The following is a 19814-nucleotide window of genomic DNA, read 5'->3' on the forward strand; positions in this document are numbered from 1 at the left end:
TCCTGCTGATACACCCATACCCATCCTATTCCTGCTGATACACCCATACCCACCCCATTCCTGCTGATACACCCATACCCATCCTATTCCTGCTGATACACCCATACCCATCCCATTCCTGCTGATACACCCATACCCATCCCATTCCTGCTGATACACCCACACCAACCCCATTCCTGCTGATACACCCATACCCATCCCATTCCTGCTGATACACCCATTCTCATCCCATTCCTGCTGATATACCCATACCCATCCTATTCCTGCTGATACACCCACACCAACCCCATTCCTGCTGATACACCCATACCCATCCTATTTCTGCTGATACACCAATACACACACAGACCAAGTCCTGAACTATGAAAGCAACCACCCCAACACACACAAAAGAAGTTGCATCAAGACACTATTCCAAAGGGCCACAACACACTGCAGCCCACCAGAACTGCAAAAAGAGGAAGAAGAACATCTCTACTATGTATTCGTCAAAAATGGATAGCCTGCAATTTCATCAACAGATGCCTAAGGGAAAGACAACGGAATGTGGACATGCCACATCCCAAAGGACTTGCCACACTACCATACATCAAGAACAGTTCTGAACTGACAGTCAGACTACTGCGATCACTAGGACTCATAACAGCACACAAACTCTCAGACAACAACTCACCAGGAAAAGGACCCGATACCCAACATGAGCAAAACCAATGTAGTGTACAAAATCCCATGCAAGGACTGCACAAAACACTACATAGGACAAACTGGAAGACAGCTAACGATCCATATCCATGAACACCAACTAGCCACGAAACGACACAACCAGCTATCCTTAGTAGCCACACACGCAGATGACAAGCAACATGAGTTCGACTGGGACAACACTACCATTATAGGACAAGCCAAACAGAGAACAGTCAAGGAATTCCTAGAGGCATGGCACTCATCCACAGATTCTATCATCAAACACATTGAACTGGACCCAATATACCGGCCACTGCAGCGGATAGCTGGAACTGACAACCGGAAGCGGCAGGGACAGGCCACTATAAATGCCGGAGGAAACATCACAGAAGTGCTTCACAGGAGGCTCCCAAGCACTGAGGATGTCACCTAGACAGGGGACGAAACGTCTGCAACACAAATTCCCAGCTCGGTGAGCAGAACCACAACACCCATACCCATCCTATTCCTGCTGATACACCCATACCCATCCCATTTCTGCTGATGCACCCAACACCCACCCATCCCTCTGGATCCTGGCAGAGTATACTTTTGATCATTCATGGGATGTGGAAAGTCCTGTGAGCATTTATTCTCCACACCTCAAACTGCACAGCTTGCCAGGCCTTTTAATAAACAAATGTTCATGGGATGTGGGCATCACTGGATGGCCCAGTATTTATTGCCCTTGAGAAGGTGGGGGTGAGCTGCCTTCTTGAACCGCTGCAGTCCACCTGCTGTGGGCTGACCCACAATGCCCTTTGGGACAGAATTCCAAGATTTTGACCCAGAGACAAAGAAGGAACAGCAATATGTTTCCAAGTCAGGTTCGTGAATGCCGTGTTGGAGAATTTGCAGGTCATGGTGTTCAAAAGTATCTAATACCGTTTAGGGAGGGAAAGTTTCCCTGGTCCTTACCAGTAATGTTACCTTCACATTGTGGTTCACCCTACACTCCTTGACACCATCCAGGAAGCAGCCCATTTGATTGGCATCACATCCACAAGCATCCCCTCCCTCCACCACTGCTCAGTAGCAGCAGTGTGTACTATCTGCAAGATTAGATTCCCTACAGTGTGGAAACAGGCCCTTCGGCCCAACTAGTCCACACTGACCCTCCAAAGAGTAAACTACCTAGACCCATTCCCCCTCACTAATGCACCTAACACTATGGGCAATTTAGCATGACCAATTCACCTAACCGGCACATCTTTGGACTGTGGGAGGAAACCGGAGCACCTGGAGGAAACCCATGCAGACAGGGGGAGAACGTGCAAACTCCACACAGGCAGTCACCCGAGGCTGGACTCGAACCCGGGTCCCTGGTGCTGTGAGGCAGCAGTGCTAACCACTGAGCCACCGTGCTGCCCCCACTGCAGAAATTTACCAAAGATCCTTCCAGATCCACAACCACTGCCAGGGGCAGCAGGTAGTTACGAACACCAGCCCCTGTAGGTTCCCCTCCAAGCCACTCACTGTCCTGACTTGGAAATGTACCGATGCTGGGTCAGGATTGTTGGAATTGTCTTCCTAATGGCATTGTGGGTGTTCCTACAGCCACAGTGGTTTAAGAAAGCAGCTCGCTATCACCTTCTTTAGGGCAAATAGGGACAGGCAATAATGGGTCTGCCAATAACACCCTACCTCATGAATAAACAAGAGAAAAGTTGCATTGTCAGTGTTGTTGTAAATAGTTTTTAATTCCAGATATTACATTCTACTGGCTACCCTGGTGGCATTTGACCCCATGAATCCCGAGCATAATCCTGGTATTCTGGGTTACTCTCCCAGCAAGGTTACCCCACCTTGTTCACGAATGTCCTCCAGGGAAAGGAAATCTGCCATCCTTACCTGGTCTGGCCTACATGTGACTCCAGACCCACAGCAATGTCGTTGACGCTTAACTGCCCTCTGGGGCAATTAGGGATGGCCAATGAATGCTGGGCCCAGCCAGTGGTGTCCACATCCCATGTTTACCTGCTGCCCCTCAGAGATGGTTTGTGGCCCTCACCCATTTGGTGAACAAAATCCTGGCCTAGCCAGTGATGCCCACATATCCTTGATAAATTAAGAAGAAGCACTCACAGCAACATTCCGGACCTGTTGTCCTGCGAACCAATGCAGCTGTTCCAATACCGCCTTGAAAACCTCAGTCTTGTAACTGGGAAGCTGGTTTATGGCCTGTTTCAGCACACTCCCAATGTAGGTCAGATTACAGGCAGCCCCGAACATTATCCCTTCAAAACAGTCAAGGTGTGCACATGAGAAACAACCTGACCATTTACACAGTGCTTTCAGCGTAGTATGACGTCCCATAGTCCTTCCGAAGAGTAACTCTCAGATGACGGCTATCTCCATGCCACTTTACGGGATGTTAAAACTGGTGGCTTACAGCTTGGTCAAAGGGATAGATTTACCCCCAGCCTCTCGAAGAGGGAGTTAGAGACGCAGCATGGCTTAAAAAGGCAATTTCAGGGCGTAAGGTCGAGATGGTGATTAAGACACAGGCACCAATGAGAGAAGCGATGAAAATCGAGGGTGCTCAGGATAGAATCGGAGGTGAGCTGAAGGGTTGTGGGGCTGGAGGAGATCTTGGAGATGAGGAGGAGAGGCCACAGAGGATCACAGAGACAAAGAGGAGAGTTTTAGAATCGAATGGGAGCCAATGGAGGCCAGTGAGTGCCCATCTGACCCACTGTGGTGTGGGGTGGGGAGTGGAACTGATCCCAACTCAAAAAGATCTGGCTGGAAGGCGAGTGCGGTGGGAATGGGAACCTGATGATCCAGAATTATCAGTTCGCTTTGACTCAACTGAATGTTTCACGCAGCTTCATAGGACTAGCAGCCCGTAGAAGGGGGCCAGCACTTCAACCAGGAACTGCCTGCTGTCACACCTCCTGTAGACCCCCTCCACTCATTTAGGGATCTTCCCTTTCTACATACCTACATTAGTAATTACGGGTAACAGGCAGTAAATGCTAGAGAGAAACTCAAGTCTTCACAATGGGGATCGATAGGTTTCTTTGTTGGGTCAGTGAATCAGACACAGCAAGGTATGAACTGGGAGTGGAGATAGACCAATCATCCTCTTAAAACTCAGTAAGATCATTGATGAACTGTTTATATTTTTAATTCCATATTCTTCAACTATCCTTAATAACTTAATTCACCTGTTGTTCCTTAAAAACATCACCCACCATCCTCTGAGGCAGAGAGCTCCAGAGTTGCATACCCTTTCAAGAGAAAATGATTGCTCCTTATCTCTATCCCAGAAGGGCAAGGCTTACATTTTAAATCATGACCCCGTAGTTCTGGACTGACTCACAACAGGAAACACCCTTTCCACATTCACCTTGTCAAGATCATTCAGGACGTGACACACTTCAACATAAGTCACCCCTCCGCTCTCCTAAACTTCAGTGGAAACAAACCCAGCCCATCCAACTCTCCCTCACAAGACACCAGGTATCAATCTATAATACCTCCTCTGAACCACCTTCCTGATGTACACTCTTCCTGAAGTAACCAACCTCAAACTGCGCAGGATGTGGTCTTCTCAGTGCCTTATGTGACTGAAGTATGTAACTTAACCTCAGTTCCTCTTGCAGTTAAGGACAGCATTCCATTGGCCTTCCTAATGACGTTCCGTACCTAACTCATGCAATACAACCTCGATCTCCTGCACCTTGAAATTCTGCAGTCATTCTCCATTTAAGTAGAACTCCATCTTCATATACTCTCCATCAAAGTGAACAACTTTACATTTTTCCACATAATACTCCATCTGCCAGATCTTTTGCCCACTCACTGACCCCATCTATATCAGTCTGCAACCTCCTTATGTCTCTTACCTAACACATTTTCCCACCTACCTTTACCTCATCTGCTACCATGCCTTCACTCCCTTCATCTTAAGTCATTGATGGTAAATTGCAAAAAGCTCAGGTTCCAGGGCCTAGCAGAACTTCACTCATCACATCCTCACTTAGCTGTATGATGTGGGAGCTGGCTGGTCCCATTGTGAGCGGCAGTGATCACGTCTGCAGCAATTGGTGGTTGCTGGATGATCTGGATGCCAGGATTGATGATCTGGAATCTGAGCTTCAAACACTGCGGCACATCCGGGAGACGGAGAGTTAGCTGGATGATTAGTGATCAGGGACAAGAGGGTGTGACTGTAAGTGAGGCAGGTAGGGGGATTCTGAGTTCAGGAGTGGAGGAGCCTCAGCCTTTGACCTTGTCCAACAGGTATGAGATTCTTGCTCCCTCTGTGGATGAGGGAAAGGGCTGTGGACAGGATGAGCCAGCTGACCAATGCACATTGGTGCAGAAGGCCATTCAAGAGGGAGGAGCAAAAAGACAAGTAGTTGTTATAGGAGAGTCTATAATTAGGGGGACATTTAGTATCCTTTGTGAGCTGGATTGGGAGTCCCGCATGGTGCGTTGCCTGCCCGGTGCCAGGGTGCAGGATATCTCCGACCAGCTTGAAAAGATATTGGAGCGGGAAGGGGAGGGGGAGGATCCAGATGTTGTGGTCCACATTGGCCCTAACAACGTATGCAAGGTTAGGCAGGAGGACCTTTTTTGGGGAATATCAAGCACTAGGAAGGAAATTGAAGAACAGGTCTTTGAGGGTCATAACCTCTGGATTACTGCCCAAGCCATGTGCTAATTGGCATAGGGATAAGAAAGTTAGGGAAGTAAACACATGACTAAGAGATTGGTGTGGGAAAGAGGGCTTTCATTTCATGGGGAATTGGCATCAGGTTTGGAACCGGAGGGATCTGTACCGATGGGACGGTCTCCACCTGAACCGACCTGGAAGCAGTATTCTTGGGAAAAGGATAAATAGGGTGGTCACTAGGACTTTAAACTTGTGAGTCGGGGGAAGGGAAATGGAAAGGAACAGGGAGTGTGGAGTCAAGTAGAAAGATAAGCAGCAGGTTAGTATGTGTGCAGGGTTTAAGTTGAAGGCAGACTAGGAATGAAGCAAAAAAGGAAGGATAACTTAGGAAATATTACTAGAGATGTTGGAAATCATGAGGATAAGAAAATTAGCATTAAGGCACTTTACCTGAATGCGCCTCGATGATTTAATGACACAAATCATCGTGAATGATTATGATGTGGTAGGCATCACAGAGATGTGGTTGCAGGGGGTTCAGGGCTGGCAATTAAACATCCAAGGATTTACAACTTATCAAAAAGACAGGGAGGTGGGCAGAGGGGGCGGGGTTGGCCTGTTAGTTAAGAATGAGATTAAATCTACGGCACTGAATGATATAGGGTCAGATGATGTGGAGTCTGTGTGGGTGGAGTTGAGGAACCACAAAGGCAAAAAAACCATAATGGGAGTTATGTACAGACCTCCAAGCAGTGGTCAGGACCAGGGACGCAACATGTACCAGGAAATAGAGAAGGCATGTCAGAAAGGCAAGGTCATGGTGATCATGGGGGCTTCAATATGCAGGTGGTCTGGGTGAATTATGTTACCGGTGGAACCAAAGAAAGAGAATTCATGGAATGCTTACAGGATGGCTTTTTGGAACAGCTTGTGATGGAGCCCACAAGGGAGCAGACTATTCTGGACTTAGTGCTAAGTAATGAGCCAGACTTTAGAAAAGATCTTAAATTAAAGGAGCTCTTAGGAGGCAGCGATCATAATATGGTAGAGTTCAGTCTGAAGTCTGAAAGAGAAAAGGAAAAATTGGATGTAATGGTGTACAGTTAAAGAAAGGTAATTACAGGGGCATGAGAGAGGAACTAACGAAAATTGACTGGAAGTAAAGCCTAGGGGTGAAGACAGTAGAGCAACAATGGCAGGAGCTGCTGGGTATAATTGAGGACACAGTACAGAGGTTTATCCCAAAGAAAAGAAAGATTACTGGGGCGGCTAGGGAAGGGTATTGGACAACCATGGAACTCAGGAAATGTATCACAGAAAAAGAGAGTCTATAAAGTGGCCAAGAGCATTGGGAAATCAGAAGATTGATAAGGCTACGAAAACAAACAGAGGATAAGAAAGAGAGAAATAAGGAAGGAGAGGATCAATATGAAGGTAGGCTAGCCAGTAATATTAGAAATGATAGTACAAGTTTCTTTCAATACATAAGAAACAAATGAGAGGCAGAAGTAGACATTGGGCCACTCCAAATTGATGCAGGAAGGCTAGTGATGGGAGATAAGGAAATAGCAGGAGAACTTAATAAGTACTTTGCATCAGTCTTCACAGTGGAAGACATGAGTAACATCCCAACAATTAAGGAGAGTCAGGGGGCAGAGTTCAGTTTGGTAGCCATTACAAAAGAGAAAGTGCTAGCAAAGCTAAAAGGTCTAAAAACTGATAAATCTCCTGGCCCTGATGGACTACCTCCTATAGTTCTGAGGGAGGTGGCTGAGGAAATAGCGGAGGTGTTGGTTGTGATCTTTCAAAAGTCACTGGAGTCAGGGAAAGTCCCAGGTGATTGGAAAATCACTGTTGTAACCCCCTTGTTCAAGGAAGGATCAAGACAAAAGATGGAAAATTTTAGGCCGATTAGCATAACCTCCGTTGTTGGTAAAATTCTAGAATCCATCACTAAGGATGAGATTTCTAAATTCTTGAAGTGCAGGGTCAGATTAGAACAAGTCAGCATAGATTTAGTAAGGGGAGGTCGTGCCTGACAAACCTGTTAGAGTTCTTTGAAGAGGTAACAAGTAGGTTAGACCAGGGAAACCCTGTGAATGTTATCTATTTATACTTCCAAAAGGCCTTTGATAAGATATCTCACAGGAGGCTGCTGATTAAGGTGAGGGACCATGGTGTTAGAGCTGAGCTACTGGCATGGATTGAGGATTGGCTGTCTGACAGAAGGCAGAGAGTTGGGATAAAAGGTTCTTTTTCAGAATGGCAGCCAGTGACAAGCGGTGTCCCGCAGGGTTCAGTGTTGGGGCCGCAGCTGTTCACTTTATATATTAATGATCTGGACAAAAGGACTGGGGGCATTCTGGTGAAGTTCGCTGATGATACAAAGTTAGGTGGACAGGCAGGTAGTCCTGAGGAGGTGGGGAGGCTGCAGAAAGATTTAGACAGAGTGGTCCAGGAAATGGCTGATGAAATTCAATGTGAGCAACTGTGAGGTCTTGCACTTTGGAAGAAAGAACACAGGCATGGACTACTTTCTATACAGTGAGAAAATTCATAAAGCCAAAGTACAAAGGGATCTGGGAGCGTTAGTCCTGGATTCTCTAAAGGTTAACTTGCAGGTTGAGTCCGTGATGAAGAAAGCGAATGTAATGTTGTCATTTATCTCAAGAGGGTTTGAATATAAAAGCAGTGATGTGCTTCTGAGACTTTATAAAGTTCTGGTTAGGCCCCATTTAGAATACAGTGTCCAGTTTTGGGCCCCACACCTCAGGAAGGACATATCGGGACTGGAGCGTGTCCAGCAGAGATTCACATGGATGATCCCTGGAATGGTAGGCCTAACACATTATGAACGGCTGAGGATCCTGGGATTGTATTCATTAGCGTTTAGAAGGTTGAGGGGAGATCTAATAGAAACTTACAAGATAATACATGGCTTAGAAATGGTGGATGCTGGGAAATTGTTTTTGTCAGGCAGGGAGACTAGGGGCCATGGGGACAGCCTTAGAATTAGAGGGGGTCAATTTAGAACAGAAATGAGGAGACATTCCTTCAGCCAGAGAGTGGATGGTCCTGTGGAATTCATTGCCACGGAACGCAGCGGAGGCCGGGATGTTAAATGTCTTCAAAGCAGAGATTGATAAATTCTTGATTATGGGGAGGGTGCGGTTAATGGAGTTGAAATGCCTATCAGCCATGATTAAATGGTAGAGTGGACTTGAGGGGCCAAATGACCTTACTTCCACTCCTATGTCTTATGGTCTCTTATCGTCATTACACTCTATTTTCTATCAGCCAGCCGATCTTCCATCCATACTACCAACTGCACCGCCAACTCATATTTGCACAACAACCTTTAAGGTAGCAGCTTGTTGAATGCCTTCTGGAAATCCTAGTTCAGGAGATATTCCTGCAGTGCGGAGCGAAGGAGGGTAAATGCCCATGTTGAGGTGCAGATTGGCTGTGATAGTTTTGAATGGGAGGCCAGGCTCAAGGAGCTGAGGTGTCTCCAGACATCAATAATTGGACAGTGAGGTGGCTTAGTGGTTAGCACTGCTGTCTCTCAGTGCCAGGGACGTAGGTTCAATTCCAGCCTTAGGTGTCTGACAGAGTGGACTCTGCACATTCTTCCTGTGCATGAGTGGGTTACCTCTGGGTGCTCTGATTTCCTCCCATAATCCAAAGATGTGCAGATTAGCTATGTTAAAACACACATAGTGTCCAGGGATGTGGAGATTAGCCATGGGAAACACAGGGTTATAGTCATGGGGTAAGATGTTCTTTGGAGGGGCAGTGTAGACTCGATGGGCTGAATGACCTGCTTCTGCACTATAGGGATCCCATGATAATGTTCCTTTTAATCGAGACTCCTGTCTCAATAGCAACTTGTGGTGATCGTGACAAAAAGAAACGGAAACTCATCCTGGCTGGTTCTACACTATTCAACGATGGTCAGTGGGTACATTTGACTCACTGATTCCTGCCAAGTGTATGGAGCCCTCCTGATATGACAGCAACAAGAGTAAATGGGCAGAACGTGTGTCAAGGGATGATGGGTCCAGCTCCACAATGCCATGAAAGCAACCACCCCTTCACCCCTTCACTTTACACTCGCTGGTACAGTCCTTTCCCAGCTTGGCCTATACCTGACTTCACAGACACCCTGCTGTAGTTGACTCAACCATCCCACGTTGTGGAGAAAGTGAGGTCTGCAGATGCTGGAGATCAGAGATGGAAATGTGTTGCTGGAAAAGCGCAGCAGGTCAGGCAGCATCTAGGGAACAGGAGAATCGACGTTTCGGGCATTAGCCCTTCTTCATTCCTGAAGAAGGGCTAATGCCCGAAACGTCGATTCTCCCATCCCACGTTGTGACTGAGCGAACCATTCAGTTGTATTGAAATTACTGTCCGCGTGTTCAAGAGAAAGGGCAGCCGATTGGGCAATGAGGGATGGCCACCAGCCATTGGTCTCGCCAGTGGTGCCCACATCCTGGGAAGACATGTTGAATAAATTGTGGTACCCACCGGGAAAGAAAATGTTCGACCAACTTTCGAAGGTTGTGGTGTCAGTGGTCTCTACAACAGCATTGTGGGTTCCTAACACTGACTGCCCTCCCCTACTCGACTCCACCAATAAAATCATCACGTACAGACAGTGCCATCTCACTTACCCGTATCAGTGCAGCAGCTGAAATTCATCTCAGGAATATGAGCCGGAGCCAAGATTATTGGGTACAACATGTTCTTCATCCTCATTTCGATGCCTGTATAGACCCGAGAGAGAGCGAGATGGTGAACAGATCCCCTCCTTCTCCTAACCACGCCATCAATGCCAATCCCAGAGCTCCCACTCTCTGGTACTCACTGATTACTGTAGTCCACTCACTCTGCTAACGATTATTAATGTTACAGTTACTGATCTCTCTTAATAAAGTAAACTGTGTGATTTGAACAGCAAACGGTTTCATTCCCTGAACCTCTCTCTGTTGTGCATTTATCACTCAACTAAGTTCCACGGCCAGATCCTATCCCACTATGTTGTTGCAAGGAGGGTGGGTGGTTATTGGCCAGTCTGCAATTTTAATCTTACCTACTTCAGTGTTGCCAACCACAAGTCTGGCATCCGGGTATCTGCCCTTCAAGACCAACAGTTCGTTCAGGGTTGTCGGCTGAATCCAAGTGACTCGCTCCCCTTTAAAGATCAATGTGTCTCGAGGTGACTCCTGAAGTAACTGCAAAACAAAATTGATCCATTCAGTTGTGTTCATTGCTCCACTTTGGGGATTTGCACATTGAATGCACCCAATACAGTAGTTTGCTCATTTAGGCCCAAGTGACCATCTTTAATCTTGCATTAGAATTGGGAGATGGTGGGAGCAGGAATTTGGCATTTCAGTTCTGAAAGGTCTCTGAACGTGGTACCATGAGGGTGATCACTGGTCACAAAGGCCACCCATCACACGGTCAAATGCAGTGCTTAATGTTACAAACAGTCTTGTTTCATCTCAGACAATCGACAGGAGGAAGGGTGTGGTCAGTTACCAGGTAAAGTCACCATAGGACAAAAGGATCAGAGGGCTACTCTCTCCCTCATTAGCGAGCGAGAGAAAGAGGAATGGAGGGGGAGAGAGAGAGAGAGAGGGAAAGAGAGAGTGAGAGAGAGGTAGGGAGGGGGAGAGAGAGAGGAGACAGAGAGAGGAAGGCAGAGAGAGGGGGTGAGAGAGAGTGAGAGAGAGAGAGAGAAAGAGAGAGAGAGAGGGAGAGAGACAGAGAGAAAGAGAGGGGGGGAGAGAGAGAGAGGGAGTGAGAGAGAGGGAGTTAGAGAGGGAGAGGTGAAGAGAGAGGGGGGAACAGTGAGTGAGAGATAGAGATTTAGGGGGGAGAGTGTGTGTGTGAGAGAGAGAGGAGAGAGAGAGAGGGGGAAAGGGAGAGAGGAGAGAGGGAGAGAGAGGGAGGGAGAGAGAGTGAGACAGAGGGAGCGAGGAAGAGAGCGAGAAAGATAGAGAGAGAGGGGGAGGAGGATAGAGAGAGAGACAGAGAAAGAGAGAGAGGGAGGGAGAGAGAGAGGGAGAGAGACGGAGGGGGGGAGAGAGTAAGGGAGGGAGGGAGAGAGAGGGAGAGAGAGAAAGGTGGGAGAGAGAGAGGGGAGGAAAGAGTGTGTGTGTGTGTGTGTGTGAGAGAGGTGGGGGAGAGAGAGGGAGGTTGGGGAGAGAGATGGAGGGAGAGAAAGAGCGAAAGAGAGAGAGAGAGGGAAGGGGGAGAGAGAGAGGGGGGATAGAGAGGAAGAGAGGGAGAGAGAGAGAGAGAAAAGGAGAGAGAGGGGGGGAGAGAGAGAGAAAGAGAGGTGGGGGAGAAAGAGAAAAGGAGAGAGAGAGAAGGAGAGAGGGGGAGAGAGAGAGAGGGGGAGAGAGAGAGAGGGAGGGAGAGAGAGAAAGAGAGCAAGGGAGAGAGAGAGGGAGTGAGAGAGAGGGTAGTAAGAGAGAGGGAGAGAAGGAGGGAGGGAGAGAAAGAGAGAGAGGGGGAGAAAGAGAGAAAGAACTTGTGTGAGTTTAACTGAGGGTCATCACACGTCATCCAAGAGGTGAGACTGAGATGGTGACCTTCAAGGTAAGCTCAGGCAAAGAATACAATACAGTACAGCACAAAAACAGGCCCTTTGGCCCACCAAGACTATACCAACACATGATGTCTTTCTATAATGAAAACCTTTTGCTTCTACCTTGTCCATAACCCTCTATTCCCTACTTATTCAGGTATCAGTCAAGGTGCCTCACAAACATCCTGATTGAATCTGTCATCAGTACATTCCAGGCCTGTTAAACCAGGCAACATCATGGTAAAGGAGCGAATTACTGCAGATGCTGGAATCTGAACTGAAAACAGAAAATGCTGGAAATCCCAGCAGGTCAGGCAGCATCCATGGAGAGAGAGCAAGCTAAGAGAGAGAGAGAGAGAGAGAGAGCCTCTAGAGTAATCTAGACACAAAACTTTAGCTTGCTTTCTCTCCACAGATGCTGCCTGACCAGCTGTGCTGTCTAGCATTTTTTGCGTTTAACCTTCCACTGCTATTCTCTGTCTTATATAGCTAAGCCAGTTCTGTATCCACCTTACCATCTCACCACAGATGCCATCTGACTTCATCTTTGGCATCAGCCTGCCATGAGTGACCTTGTCAAAGGCCTTGCTAAAGATTCCTGATGAAGGGCTTTTGCCCGAAACGTCGATTCTCCTGCTCCTCAGATGCTGCCTGACCCACTGTGCTTTTCCAGCACCACACTCTTGACTCTGATCTCCAGCATCTGCAGCCCTCACTTACGCTTAAAGACCATATAGTCAACATCCACCGCCCTACCCTCTTTCATCATCTTTGTCACTTCCTTAAAACAATGGAATCAGATTTGTGAAACATGACCTTCCTGCACAAAGCCAACACAAGGATATGTTGTTGGTATTACTCTGCATTGCAAACTAGCCATCCAACTAACTGAGCTAACTGAACCTCCAGTCAGAAGTTACAGCTCCAATGGTCTTGCCAATATTTAATTGGAGGAAATTTCAGTTCATCCAGTACTCGATATTGGATAAGCAGCCTGATGACTTAGCAACAGTGAAGGAGTCACAAGAGGTGGGAGTCATCAGTACATATTTGAGGGCCAATTCCAGGTGCTGCTAGCAAAGGGTAGCTTTTAAATGAGAAATAGGACCAGGCCAAGGAGCAATTCTCTGGAGGCATCTGAAGTAATGGCATGGGAGGTGGAAGAGATTAGTTAAGTATAAATGGAACCAGGCAACAGCAGGTCCAGCTAGTTGGATGACAATGGAATAATGCCAGAGGAAGATGCTGTGTCCAACCATATCAAAGGCTGATGACAGGGCATAAGGACATAAACTTAACATAATTTTGCAAATGAAGCAAGGTTGATGTGAGAAAAAAGATGTTTTAACACAGCGAGTAATTAATTTATATAAATGTGGTGGAGGGAGGTTTATTTGAGGCAATTAAGAGGGCACGGGTTGGTTATTTGGATGGAAATGGTGTATAAGGATATAGGGAAAAGCCAGGAGATTGGCTCTGAGTAATGTTGCTCGTTTGACAAGCTGGTGCAGCCACAATGAGCTGAATGGCCTGTGATTCTATGCATCAAAGACCACAGCTGGAATAAACTCTGAGACTCTAAAGGAGTAGAGGAGGCTATAGAGATAGGGAATGGTGAGGCAAGGGGTCTGACTCAAAAGCATAAATGAAACAAGTGCCTTCCTGGGTGGAGGTCTAATGTGAGGACTGTGAGGAAAGTGAGGACTGCAGATGCCAGAGTTCAGAAAGCATGGTGCTGGAAAAGCACAGCCGGTCAGGCAGCGTCTGAGGAGCAGGAGAGTCAACATTTTCGAATTCATTCCTGATGAAGAGCTTAATCTCAAAACGTCGACTCTCCAGCTCCTCATTAGCTTCCTGACCGGCTGTGCTTTTCCAACATCATGCATTTTAACGGAGATCTAATGTGGGTCACCCAAGGTGAAGGGGTAGGGTTAATCTGCAACAACACACCTGAGCAATTGGCCCGTCCTTCTATCGAAGGAATGTCACATTTGTACCTACCAGGAGCTCTGGGGGGAAGATCGGCTCCTGAGTGGGATCCAGAGGTTTAAACTCTGATGGTTCGAAAAGCCTGGGTGACATCTGAAACAAAGAGCAAGTGATTAGTTGTCACTTCTGGAATATACTTTGACAAATGTACCTGACACTCTCAGGTCCTAAACTCTAGGGTTGGCCCCGGGCTGGCTAGTTAAGTGCCTGAAGGACACATTTAATTCCACGGGGTCTTTCTCAAAGAAGTGTGGCTTGGACAGGGCACCCACCACCAATGTTAAATTTCAGCCACTGTGATTACCATTATACATACACATGTAAACATGCAGCGTATACATGCATCGGAAACACACACAGATGAAAAAACACAGAAGTAGCACCAGGTGACTTTAATGACATTCAGATATACTAACCCCAGGTGGATTAACTCCAAACTGCCCCTTGCAGCAACCATTTTCTGTCCCATTCTGATCACAGCAGTTTGATGGCTAAAAAGGAGGAAAACAATCATGCATTCAGCTTACAAATCTTCACTGCAGCTATTGCTAGTGTGGTGGCTCAGTGGTTAGCACTGCTGTCTCACAACCCCGTTGACCTCAGTTCAATTCCAGCCTTGGGTGATAGTATGTGTGGAGTTTGATTTGTACAGGGGTCTGGGTGTGTGGGTCCAGAGCTCACTGACAGTGGCGGTGTAGATAGTTAAAAAGAGGCTTAGAGCATTGAGTGTAAGGATAGAGGAGCTATGCTGTATCGTTACAGAGCCCTAGTTAGGCCACATTTGGAATACTGTCTAAAGTTCTGGTCACCGCACTACCAAAAGGATGTGGATGCTTTGGAGAGGGTGCTGGGAAGGTTTACCAGGATGTTGCGTGGGATGGGAGATGTTAGCTATGAAGAAAGGTTGGATAGACTGAGGTTTGTTTTCTCTGGAACGCAGGAGGTTGAGGGGCGATTGTCAATGGAGTGGAAAATGTGAGGCTTTTTCCCAGGGTGGAGGGATCAATTACTAATGGACACAGGTTCAAGGAGTAAAGGGGGAAGCTTAAAAGAGATGAGTGAGGCAGGTTTTTCACACAAAGGGTGGTGAATGCCTGAAACGCGCTGCCAGAGGAGATAGTGGAAGCAAAGACTATAGCAGCATTCAAGAGGCACTTGGACGGATACAAGAATAGGAAGGGAATAGACAGATAAGGATCCTGTAAGTGAAGGCAGTTTTAGTATGGAAGGGCAAAATGTGTCAGTGTGGGTTTGGAGGGCTGAAGGGCCTGTTCCCATGCTCTACTGTTCTTTGTTCTTTGCACATTATCCTTGTGTCTGTGTGGGATTCATCCAGGGGCTCTGGTGTCCTCCAATAGTGCAGTCATTGCCGGTTCTGTGGATTAGCTATACTAAATTCCCATAGTGTCCAGGGAGTGTAGGTTAGGTGGATTGGCCATGGGAAATGCAAGGTTAGAGGGATAGCTAAGGGGGTGAGTCTGGATGGGATGCTCTTTGGAGAGTCAGTGTGAACTTGTTGGGCTGAATGGCCTGTTTCCACACTGTAGGGATTCTATAATTGCCAATATTTATTGCCTTATGAAACTGAGATGGAACCATCACCAAGACCTAACTCTGATGGAGGTAGGGACACAGTGGGACTATTTTTTCACTTTTCCATCTGCATAGCACCCATGGGAGAAACTAGTATGAACTGAGGTTCGCTGCTGTGAGTACTCAAACCTTTTGCCCAAGTATTCTTTCCTTGTGTGACAGGCAAAACGCAGGAAGCCGACTCAGAACTTAAATATACAAGCACGCCTTTTATTTAACTCTTGAAGTGCCAATACTTAATATAAGCATACAGGTAATTCGGCTATTACGTGTGTTTTGTTAATGCCAGTTGGCTATAATGCGATTGATGAATAGACTAACGCTGTTTCCAAAACGTGAACTTGTGCTGGCTATATGTGATTCCACTTTAAGTGTCGCAGGGAGTCGAGGAATACAATATTTACGCCAACAGAGTCTCCTGTACATTTAATGCAACATTTATATATTATTTCATCGGAAGATAACTTCAACTTTCATTCACTTTATCTCACTTCACTTAATCCACATTTAACCCTCATTCTAACTCTATAAATTTGGCTTGAATCAAATACGACCCGATTCAAGTGAATTGGCCAAAGTGCTCTCTGAAGATGACCTTCCTTTAATTTCAAAAATATACTTTACTGATAAAAAATATCTTTATATATATATATATATATATATATACATTATCACAAACGCAGTTCAGTTCTGTACAGTATCATATCAAGGAAACAAAGAAACATTGGAGTTTGATTCCATTATAACAAACCAAAGGCATCTCTTACACGTCTAGGACTATATTCACATGCATTTGAGGCTCCAGGAGGGTCTGGTACTGTAATGGACTCCTATTTAACTTCAGCAGGAAGACCTCAGACAGTGCTCTTTCCCCACTGTGCCTTGGCAGCAGCTGCCCCAAGCTTTAGTGTGTCCCTCAGCACGTAGTCCTGGACCTTGGAATGTGCCAGTCTGCAACACTCAGTCAGGTTCAACTCCTTGTTCTGGAAGACCAACAGGTTTCAGGCAGACCGAAAGCGTTTCTCACTGACTTGATGGTCTTCCAGGCACAGTCGATGTTTGTCTTGGTGTGAGTCCCGGGGACAGATCGTAGAGCACAGAGTCTGGTTTCACGGTGGCACAGTGGTTAGCACTGCTGTCTCACAGCGCCAGGGACGCAGATTCAATTCTATCCTCAGGCGACTGTCTGTGTAGAGTTTACACATTCTCCCCGTGTCTGCGTGGGTTTCCTCTGGGTGCTCCGGTTTCCTCCCACAGTCCAAAGATACCCAGGTTAGGTGAATTAGCCACATTAAATTGCCCATAGTGTTCAGGGATGTGTAGGTAAGGTGCATTAGTCAGGGGTAAATGTAGAGTAATAGAGCAGGGGAATGGGGCTGGATGGGTTACACTTTGGAAGGTCGGTGTGATTTGTTGGGCCCAATGCTGGACAGATTCTATGATGTTACGCAGCTGCTCAGGACAAACATCGACACAAGCTACTGTACCAAGGCACATGTCTTTCCAGTGTGGTACCGGGGGCTTTTTCTCCTCTGAGAAAAACATTCCCTTGTTCTGTAAAATGTGCTACTTTCCAGAAAGATCTCTGGCACTCAGCCAATGAATTGATCAAAGCCAGATCACATCATTTGATCCCAGCCAATGGGGTTTACAGGTAAACAACTCCCAGGTGAGTACACCAAACAGTGGCACTCCGTACACCATCTAACTTAGTAGTGGGTGCCTGAATGTCTAGACATCAATGTAAACGTGCCCTGGAAGGTGCATTTACGCCCTGGAAGAAATGCACAAAATGCACATGCAGATGAAAAACCACAGATGTAGCACCAGGAAACTGACTTTACGACATTCAGATATACTCACTCCTAGACGATTAGCTCCAAACTGCCCCTTACAGCAGCCGTTTTCTTTCCCACTCTGACCACAGCAGTTCAATGGCTGGAAAGGAGAAAAAAAGACATGCCTTATTTGGTCAACGTAGGAATTGAAGATCACAAGAGTTTTAACTGAGGCCAGAGTTGAAACTAGCCTGACTGAAATCCCCAGCATGCTTGATTATAGCTGTAAGACAGTCTCATGGCTATTTCTGCTATTAGCCACCTGAACAAAGAACAAAGAACAAAGAAAATTTACAGCCCAGGAACAGGCCCTTCGGCCCTCCAAGCCTGAGCTGATCCAAACCTACTGTCTAAACCTATCGCCCAATTCCTAAGCAGCTGTATCCCTCTGCTCCCCACCTACTCATGCATCTGTCCAGATGCATCTTCAGTGAACCTACCATGCCTGCCTCTACCACCTCTGCTGGCAACACGTTCCAAATGCCCACCACCCTCTGTGTGAAGTACTTGCCGCAGTATCCCCCTTAAAGTTTCCACCTCTCATCTTGAAAGCGTGACCTCTCGTAATTGAATACTTCACCCTGGGAAAAGGCTTGTCTCTATCCACCCTGTCTATACCCTTTGGGTGCCGCCTCAATCTCCTTTTTTCTAATGAAAACAAACCTAACCTACTCAACCTCTCTTCATAGCTAGCACCTTCCGTGCTAGCAACATCCTCGTAAACCTTCTCTGCACCCTCTCCAAAGTGTCCACATCCTTTTGGTAATGTGGCGACCAGAGTATTCTAAATGTGGCCAAACCAATGTCTTGTACAATTTTAACATGACTTGCCAGCTCTTATACTCAATACCCCGTCCAATGAAGGCAAGCATACCATATGCCTTCTTGACCACTCTACCCACCTGTGCAGCAACCTTCAGGGTACAATGGACCTGCACTCCCAGATCTCTCTGCCCATCAACTTTTTCCAAGGCTCTTCCATTCATTGTATAATTCACTCTAGAATTAGTCTTGCCTAAATGCAACACCTCACATTTGTCTGGCTTGAAAATCATCTGCCACTTTTCCGCCTAACTCTCCAGTCTATCTATATCCTCCTGTATTCTCTGACAGTCCCTTATGCTTTCTGCTACTCCACCAATCTTCGTGTCATCTGCAAACTTGCTGATCATACCAGCAGTGCCCTCTTCCAGATCATTTATGTATATTACAAACAACAGTGACCCCAACACTGATGCCTGGGGAGCACCACTGGTCACTGTTCTCCATTTCGAGAAACTCCCTTCAACCACTACTCTCTGTCTCCTGTTGCTCAACCAGTTCTTTATCCACCTAGCTAGAACACCCTGCACACCATGTGACTTCACTTTCTCTATTAGTTTACCATGGGGAACTTTATCAAACACCTTACTAAAGTCCATGTATATGACATCTTCATCTATCAACTTGGTCACTTCCTCAAAGAACTCAATTAAGTTGGTAAGGCATGATCTTCCCAGCACAAACTATGTTGCCTATCATTGATAAGCCCATTCTTTTCTAAATATAAATAGATCCTATCTCTCAGTACCTTCTCCAGCAACTTTCCCACCAATGACGTCAGGTTCACTGGTCTGTAGTTACCCAGAATATCCCTACCACCCTTCTTTTACAGGGGGGACAACACGAGCAACCCTCCAGTCCTCCGGCACCTCACCTGTGTTTAAGGATACCACAAAGATATCTGTCAGGGTCCCAGCTATTTCCTCTCTCGCATCCCTCAACAACCTGGGATAGATCCCATCCGGTCCTGGGGATTTGTCCACCTTAATAACCTCTAGCCCACCCAACACATCTTCTCTACTCATGTCAATGTGATCCAGACTAATCAAACTTCTATCTCTAACCTCAACATTCATCATGTTCCTCTCCTCAGTGAACACTGATGCAAAGTAATCATTCAGAATCACACCCATTCTTTCAGGTTCAACACACAGCCTTCTTTCATTATCGTTTAGTGGACCAACCCTTTCTCTAGTTACCCACTTGCTTCTTATATAAGACTTAAAAGGCTTTGGGATTCTCCTTAAAGACTTACTAAATCTATTTTATGACCCCTTTTAGCCCGCTTGATTCCTCGTTTAAGACTTGTCCTACTCTTCTGATATTCCTCCAGGGCCCGTTATGTTCTTAGCTGCCTAGACCATATGTACGCTTCCCTTTTCCTCTTGGCTAGTCATACAATTTCTCCTGTCATCCACGGTTCACAAAACTTGCCTTTCCTATCCTTTGCCTTCAACGGGACATGCCTATCCTGCACTATCTTTAATCGATCTTTGAAAGCCTCCCTCATATCAAATGTGGACTTCCATCAAATAGCTGTGTCCAATCCACATTTCCCAGCTCCTGCCTAATTTTGATATAATTGGCCTTGGCCCAGTTTAGTACTCTTCCCTTAGGACCACTCTCA

General features: G+C 46.5%; 1 protein-coding gene across 3 annotated transcripts in view; it reads right to left on the bottom strand.

Annotated features, from left to right (window-relative positions):
- The window catches only part of xdh (xanthine dehydrogenase), a 152453-nt gene that overhangs the window by 77728 nt on the left and 54911 nt on the right, over window positions 1-19814 (bottom strand). For 2 of the 3 annotated variants that reach the window (XM_087984056.1, XM_087984050.1), the window contains exons 8-13: window positions 17391-17465; window positions 14351-14425; window positions 13947-14027; window positions 10440-10581; window positions 10021-10113; window positions 2809-2960 (exon numbers count right to left, since the gene is read on the bottom strand). In XM_087984056.1, coding sequence (XP_087840182.1) covers window positions 2809-2960; window positions 10021-10113; window positions 10440-10581; window positions 13947-14027; window positions 14351-14425; window positions 17391-17465 — 618 coding nt within the window. The remainder of the gene's footprint in view (window positions 1-2808; window positions 2961-10020; window positions 10114-10439; window positions 10582-13946; window positions 14028-14350; window positions 14426-17390; window positions 17466-19814) is intronic. The other variant, XM_087984063.1, reaches the window with a different exon arrangement.

This window comes from Chiloscyllium plagiosum, unplaced genomic scaffold (genome assembly GCF_037043375.1).
Source record: "Chiloscyllium plagiosum isolate Xiang-an unplaced genomic scaffold, Cpla_swu_hap1 HiC_scaffold_3, whole genome shotgun sequence".
NCBI classification, from domain to species: Eukaryota; Metazoa; Chordata; class Chondrichthyes; order Orectolobiformes; family Hemiscylliidae; genus Chiloscyllium; species Chiloscyllium plagiosum.